Source organism: Pelodiscus sinensis, chromosome 18 (assembly GCF_052426305.1).
Source record: "Pelodiscus sinensis isolate ZL-2025 chromosome 18, ASM5242630v1, whole genome shotgun sequence".
Lineage (NCBI taxonomy): Eukaryota > Metazoa > Chordata > Testudines > Trionychidae > Pelodiscus > Pelodiscus sinensis.
The window spans coordinates 30309584-30317257 of NC_143069.1; the positions used below are offsets into that span (position 1 = coordinate 30309584).

At 62.4% G+C, this 7674-nt stretch overlaps 1 protein-coding gene across 1 annotated transcript; it reads left to right on the top strand.

Moving 5' to 3' along the window:
• The first annotated feature begins 1798 nt into the window (after positions 1-1798).
• Positions 1799-7193, top strand: THAP7 (THAP domain containing 7). The gene is made up of 5 exons (XM_075915155.2): positions 1799-1956; positions 2635-2714; positions 4636-4791; positions 5845-5982; positions 6334-7193. Exons 2-5 carry the CDS (start codon positions 2635-2637, stop codon positions 6947-6949), a joined length of 990 nt encoding a protein of 329 aa, XP_075771270.1. The 5' UTR covers positions 1799-1956; the 3' UTR covers positions 6950-7193.
• The last annotated feature ends 481 nt before the right edge of the window (positions 7194-7674 follow it).

Below are 7674 nucleotides of genomic sequence, written 5' to 3' on the forward strand. Positions count from 1 at the left end.
ACACCTGAGCCATTTATTTTTAGGTGACAAATTGGTGACACCAATTAGGTGACACCTCAGATTGAGGTGTCAATAGACGAGGTTTTGGAAAAAGCTGCTACATTAGGTTGGCATAAGTCACCAGGACCAAACAGGATCCAGCCAGGAATCCTGAAGGAACTCAAGTGTGAACTACAAATAGCAGTACATAACCTGTCGCTTCAATCCGCTTCGGTATCACATGCCTGGCAGATAACCTATTGCAACACTGATTTGTAAGGAAGGCTCCAGAGGTCATCTTGGCAATTGCAGGCGGGTGAACCTGACTTCGGTACCAGACAAAGGGGCTCCAACTGTCATAAAGAACATGAATGAACACGATTAGCTGGGGAAGGGTCAATATTGCGGTCATGCCTCACCGATCTATTACAGTTCTTTGAGGGAGTCAACAAACGCGCAGGCAAGGGTGAGCGAATGGCTCTTCTTGCCTGTTCTGTTCGTTCCCTTTGGGGCACCCGGCCTTGGCCACGGAGAGAAGGCAGGACCCTGGGCTAGATGGGCCTTGGGTCTGACTCTGACCCAGTGCGGCCATTCCCACGTTCTTATGCACTTGGGCTACATCAAGACTGGCATGATTTTCCGCAAATGCTTTTAACGGAAAAGTTTTCCATTAAAAGCATTTGCGGAAGAGAGCATCTAGATTGGCATGGATGCTTTTGCGGAAAAGCGTCTGTGCCAATCTAGACGTGGTTTTGCGCAAGAAAGCCTCGATCGCCATTTTCACATTTGGGGCTTTTTTGCGCAAAACAATACCGCGTTGTCTACACTGGCCCTCTTGCACAAAAGCAGTTGCGCAAGAGGGCTTTTGCCCGAACGGGAGCAGCATAGTATTTCCACAAGAACACTGACAATCTTACATGAGATCGTCAGTGTTCTTGCGCAAATTCAAGCGGCCAGTGTAGACAGCTGGTAAGTTTTTGCGAAAAAGCAGCTGCTTTTGCGGAAAACCTTGCCAGTCTAGCCGCAGCCTTGGACTTTCAGAAGGACCGTGGCAGGGCCCCTCCTCCAAGGCTGACGGGTCCCTGGCTGGTTCCTGGGTGGACGCTTTGTGCTGGAGATCGGCCCCGCACCAGGGCTGCTCCTGCGCTTCAGAAATGGCCTGGGCAAAAGGGTAAAGAGTGAGACTGGAAAATTTGCATATGACATTAAATTAGTCATCTCCCCTCCCCCGTCACCAGACAAGGGTCACTGGGGATCCACTGGAGCGAGAGAGGGGGGAATAGAGGCGGGGCTCTGAGGGAAGGGGGCGGGGTCTGGGCCAGGTGATGGAGAAGGGGCGGGGCCCTGAGGGAAGGGGGCGGGGTATGGGCCAGGTGATGGAGAAGGGGCGGGGCCCTGAGGGAAGGGGGCGGGGTTTGGGCCAGGTGACGGGGAAGGGGCGGGGCCCTGAGGGAAGGGGGCGGGATCTGGGCCAGGTGATGGGGAAGGGGCGGGGCCCTGAGGGAAGGGGGCGGGATCTGGGCCAGGTGATGGGGAAGGGGCGGGGCCCTGAGGGAAGGGGGCGGGATCTGGGCCAGGTGACGGAGAAGGGGCGGGGCCCTGAGGGAAGGGGGCGGGGTCTGGGCCAGGTGACGGCGAGGGGCGGGACTCTGAGAGGAGGGGCGGGATCTGTGGCAGGTGATGGAGCAGGGGCGTGGCTCTGAGGACGAGGGGCGGGGCCTGCCGTGGCAGTTGCTGAGGGGGAGGGGCGGGGCCTGTCTCCCGGCTGCTCAGCCAGGGCGAGACGCACTCCGATTGGCCGCCGGGGCACCCTGCTCCCCGCCCCCGCCTGCGCTCTCGCGAGCTCGTCGCGGGCCGACGCAGTGGGAGGGGAGCCTCGCGCGCCCATCCCGCTCTCGCGAGAACACGGCGGGAGGCCGAGCTGCGCCTGCGCCAGTCCCGGAGCCGCTGCGGCTGTGGAGGGATGGGAGCGGGGAGGTGAGACCGGAATCCCCCCTCCCCCTCGGGCTACCCCCGCGTCACCGCCCCCACGCGTCACCGCTACGTCACACCCCCGGGAACCCCCCCCGCGGGGATTCCCGGGGGTCCCAGCGTCACCGCCCCCGTCACGACCCCGCCCCCCACGGGGCCTCCCTGGCAACAGCCCCCCCCCTCCCCCACCCCTGCCCCTCCCCCCTCCCCCACCCCTGAGATCTCCCCTCCTGCCCCTCCCCCCCCCTGCGCCCCCCTGCCCCTCCCCCACCCCCCCCCTCCGCCCCTCCCCCACCCCTGCCCCCCCCCCCGCACCTGCTGCCCCCGCCCAGGGGCTCCATGCTGCCCCCCCCTTCCTGCGCAGCTGGGTCCCAGTCCTGGGGGGGCCGGTGGGGGGGGTGTCACCGCGCCGCCGATTAAACGATTTACGGTTTTTGGCAGCCTGGCTCCGCCCCAGGCGCGTGGCTGCGAAGCCTCGTCCGTGTCTCGCGTCGTCGACAGCACTTTTGTCGGCTCCACGATTCTCGAACCACACGCTTCTTAACATCCCCGGGGGGGGGGGGGTCTCCTGGCTGTAGGGCTGGCAGGAGGGTGCCCTGGATGGAGGGGTAAGATGGGTGAGACAGAGCCACTGGAGGGGGGGTTGAGTGATTTTCAGGGCCGCCCATCTCTGTCTCCTCACAGATGCCCCGTCACTGCTCTGCTGCCGGCTGCTGCACCCGGGACACCCGCGAGACCCGCAATCGAGGAATCTCCTTCCATCGGTAGGAAGTAACCTGGCCCTGCAACCTACCTTCACAACCAGCCATTCCAGCCCCCCCTTCCTCCCACCCCGTGGGGAAGGTATAAGGCGGGGTCACCAACCAGAACGTTGGGATCTGTCGGTAGATCTCAGAGCCTCTGACAAGGGATCCTGACTGGTTTGCCTGGGAAGCTCTCAAGCGCTGGCGCTTCAGTTGCCTCTCCACCCACTGTCCTGCTGCTCCTGTCCTCTGCCTTGGAGCTGCCCCCCTGGGAGCTTCCTGCTTACTTTGCAGGTGTGGGGGAGGGGGCTTACTTTGCAGGTGTGGGGGAGGGGGCACACCTGCAGAGCAAGCAGATGGAGGGGCAAAAAGATGGGGGGCACTGATGTCAGGGTGTCCCTCCTCCACCCACTTCTGTACCTTGTCTCCACACAGAGAGAAGGGGATGGAAGGAGATTGGCAATGCAAATCTCTATCACTGTCACACGCTGTGTGTGTGTGTCTGTCATTCTCAGAAACACACACTGTCCTTCACGCTCATCTCCCAATCCAACACATATGTGGGTTGTTGTTGTTACGTCTGTTCCTGCTTGCAGAGTGGGTTATTTTTGGTTTCTGACTGGACTGTGCATTTCATAATTTTCATTTTTCTCTTACGCTTACATTTAATTCTTTGGGCAGTGAGTTTTAAAATGCCAAACCTGCCGTGGCTGGAGTCATTATCCCCGTGGTAATTGCTGCTCCTGGAAGTGGCTGGCATGTCCCTGCAGCCCCTGAGAGAGGCAGAGCAGGGGGTCTCCACGTGTTGTCCTGGCCTGCAGACACCACCCCTGCTGCCCCCGTTGATCAGTAATGGGGAACAGTAGAAGCTGTGGGCTCAGTGCCGGTAGAGGAGGGGCAGCACATAGCGCCATGGAGCCGTTGCTGTACGTGCCAGCTGCTTTCAGGAGTGGAGCAGGGCCAGGCCAGGGGTAAGCTGCCTTAACCCCACTGCTCCACCACCTGGAAGCCATCTCAGTTAAACAGTGCACAGCCCGAGCCTGCTTCCTGAATCCCTGGCCCAGGCCTGAACCTCCTCCTGCCCCCGACATGAGTCCCTCTGCACCCAAACTCCTTCCCAGAGCTTGCAGCCTCCTGGATCCCAGTCTCCTACCATGGGCTAAGCCCTGAACCCTTCCCACACTCCAAACCCCTTGGCCCAAGACCAGAGCCTGCACCCCAACTAACCTGTTGAAAGTGAGCAAGGAAGGGGGATGGAGTGAGCAGGGTGAGGCCTCAGAGAAGGGGTGGAACAGGGCAGGGCCTCAAAGAAGGTGCAGGAAGGAAGTGGGGTCAGGGTCTTTGGGCTTGAGGTAGATTTCACATTTCACTGAACTTGAAAAAGTGATCTTGTGGTTTAAAAGGTTGGAGGCCACTGGTGTAAGGGGACAGCCAGGTGCGCAGAATGGCAGTACCTTTAACACCAACAGAAAAAGACATACCTTCTCACCCAGCCGACTTGCATGACTTCCTGCCACAAAGAGACATTCGTCATCGGAGCTTGTTGCTTCAAAACCACCGTCCAGACCTGGGATTATCAAGGAATTGCTGAGGAGTTAGGACGAATCTTCCCTTCTCAGCAGGTTATTCCAGAACTGCCCACTAGGGGGTGCCTTACCTCTTCATCTGCAGCTGCCAGAGTTCTGCCAGAGCCCAGATGCTGGGCTAGATGGGCTTTTCGTGTGATCTGTTCTGGCTGGTCCTGCATCCCAGCTCTGGTGGAGACTTTGGCGGTTCAGTGGCTTTTAGGGCATCAGCATGTCTCCGTTGAAAGTTCCTGGCAAGGGGGGGCTGTCCTTGCATCTGACTTTGCCCCCCATAGACCCCTCCTTGCGGCAAGTGATCCCCTGCTCTGGCCTGTGCCTTTCCCAGGAGCTGAGCGGTGCCGTTTGTCTCCCCTCAGGCTGCCCAAGAAGGAAAACCCGCGGCGCAGCGTGTGGCTGGAGAACTGTCGGCGCAAAGACCCAAGCGGCCAGGGCCCCTGGAACCCAGCTTCTGACTACATCTACTTCTGCTCCAAGCATTTTGAGAAGAGCTGCTTCGAGATGGTGGGCATCAGGTAGGTGGGCCAAGCCGACACCCAGGGATGCCCGGCTCTGTGCCCCAAAGCTGGGTGGCGCTAGACCGGCTGGGCCCAGCTAGCCTGGGGGCGGAGCTTTCTCGCCAGGGCTCAGTAACTCTGCTAGCGGCTGCCCCTGCCATCCCAGCTGGAGAGGCGCAGAAGAACAGCGGCACCAGCCTACCTACCGCTAGGAGGGTGGGGGGGCCATGTGGGACCCTGGTCACAGCCCTCTTCATCTGCCCTGTGGAACCATGGACTGGTGCATACAGTTCCCCGTAATCCTGACGTACCCCTCCAAACGAATCCTAGAACACTAGAACAGGAAGGGACCTTGCGAGGTTAAGTCTAGTCCCCTGCCCTCACGGCAGGACCAAGCACCGGCTAGCTCAAGGATGGGCAACAATTTTTCACAGAGGGGGGCCACTTAATGAATTTTGCAACACGGTCACCGGCCAGCTCCACCTTCCCGGAAGGGGCAGAGCCTGGCCCCCTCCCGGAGTTGTCTGGGGCCGAAGGCTTTGCCTTAAAAACCTAGCAAAGGGCTTGCGGCTTCTGGCCCCCTCACTCCTGTGCTGCCTGACAGCCGCCCGGGGTTGCTGTGGCTGTTTAAAGGACTTTCAGCGCCGATCCCTGCTGGGATAGCGCCGCGACCCGGCGCCACGAGCCCTTTCCATGGCACCCTGTTGGGTGAAAAGCTGAGGCCGGGGCTGGACGGAGGCCAGGATCTTAGTGCTCCCCTCCAGCTTTCCAAATGGATGAATGTGGAGCCCCAGGGGCTGGCCGCGTGGACCCGATTGCGGGATCGGGGCCTTAAGCTGCTGCATAAAACGAGGCCTGGTTCAGAGACTAAGGGATTTCCGAGAGAAGGCAAAAGAATCCGGCTGTGGGGTCAGGCCAGCACAGAGACCCCCCCCTCCCCCAGTCAAGTTAGCGGGGCAGCGCTGCCATCCAAGAGCCCCCGGCCGGGTGAGCTGCCTCCCAGGTGACGGGGTTCTCCCCCAAGCCAGCTGGGCCGGGGGTGGCTCATGCCCGGCCGACGTTTCTCCGCAGCGGCTACCACCGGCTTAAGGAGGGGGCTGTCCCCACCGTCTTCGAGTCCTTCTCCAGGGCGCGCTGGGCGGCGAAGGTGAGGCCCCCTGGGCAGAAGGGGGGTGACGCCAAGGCTGCCCGGGCCTGGCGGAGGTGGAGGTGAGTGCCCGCCGGGTCTGCAGGGCTGGGTTGTGTTTTTTGCAAGGCAGAGCCACAGAGCGGGAGCTGGGTGAGGAGCTGGGGCTGGCTTTGCTGGGCTGTGTGCATTGGAGATCAGATCTGGGGGGCAGGGTCTGCGGCGCGTGGGGCAGCCCTGGGGTTGGGAGCCCTGGGGTTCCCCATCCGTTGACCCCAGGCGAGGTTGGGGGTGGAGTTATCTAGACGGCGAGGTCATTGTGTAGGTGGAGGGGCTGGTGCTACTCCTGTTCTGGATGCGGGGGTTGGGGTGCGGCCCCGCAGTGCATTGTGGGACGGACCCTGGCCGCCACGCCTCTGTTCCTCTCCCCACAGGCGAAATCCAAGCCAAGGAGAGCAGGATGCCCCGGCCAACATGGATGTCTCGTGCTTCCCGGAGGAGGCGGAGTCAGAGCCGGCCACGCCCGCGGCCGCCCCCACCACCGAGCACTGCAGCCTGCCTGGGCCCCTCCCCCAGGGGGCGGAGCTGGAGGATCAGGATGACGTAATCCTGGCCAGCTTGTCGGACATTCTCCTGGAGCACCCGGCCGTGGCCACGGGGCAGGAGGCGGCTGCGGCCACGCCGGCGCTCCCAGAGACAGACGCCCCCTCAGAGGCTGAGGCCCCCGCCCCACCCGCCCCGGATCCGCCCCGCCCCGTCTCCCCCTCCTTCTACATGCTACGCCTGCCGCCCCCGGCCGGCGCCTACATCCAGAGCGAGCACAGCTACCAGGTGGGCAGCGCCCTGCTGTGGAAGCGGCGGGCGGAGGCGGCGCTGGAGGCCCTGGACCGGGTCCAGCGCCAGCTGCAGGCCTGCAAGCGGCGAGAGCAGCGCCTGCGCCTGCGCATCTGCGAGCTGCAGCGGGAGCGGCGGGCGGCCCCCGACGCGCGGCGCCAGATCAAGGAACATCTCCAGGTCTTCGAGCTGCAGCTGCTGCGGGAGCTGGAGTGAGCCCCCTGCCCGGGACGGCGCGGAGGGGGCGCGTGTGCGTGGGGGAAGGGGGCTTTGCTCCGCCCCCAGTACTGCATGGGACTCAGGCCTCTTCGCAGGCCCACCTGAGCTCACCCCCCACCCACGACAGGCGGCACCGCCGGGCTGCAGATGCGAACAATGAACACACGCACCCCCACCCGACCCTTCCCCCCCGCCAGGCCGTGCATCGGTGGGAGTTGTAAATAAAGGGCTTGTTTTGTAAGGGGGTGATAGTCCCTGTGTGGGCACAGCCTGTGGGGCGAGTGGGGCAGGCAGGCTGCTGCAGGGTAATGCCAGGGTGGGCACTGCCCCGGTGTGAATGCCCATTGCCTGGGGGAGCTGTGGGGCGGTCGCAGGGTGGGCACTGCCATGATCTGAGGTTGCCATTAGCTCTAGCCCCCCGGTACCCCTATGCTCTGCCTGTGACTCCTTCCTCCCCCAGGGCCGGTTTGAACAGGGCACCTGGAGTTTCTGTTTCCCAGCAGGGCTGCTGTCCGCAGAGCCCTGCATAGTCGCTGGCATAGAGCTGCGGGCAGGCCCCTGCCAGCTGGCTGTTTTCATGGCCCTGGGCCCTGTGGCCCTTCCCCTTGAGCCTGACGTCACCGCTGCGGCCTGTTGGAATGGGGGGCAGATTCCCACCACCAGCCCGCCCTCAGTTTCAGTAACCCGGGAGAAGCGGGGGGAGGGGTTAAGAAACATCCCAA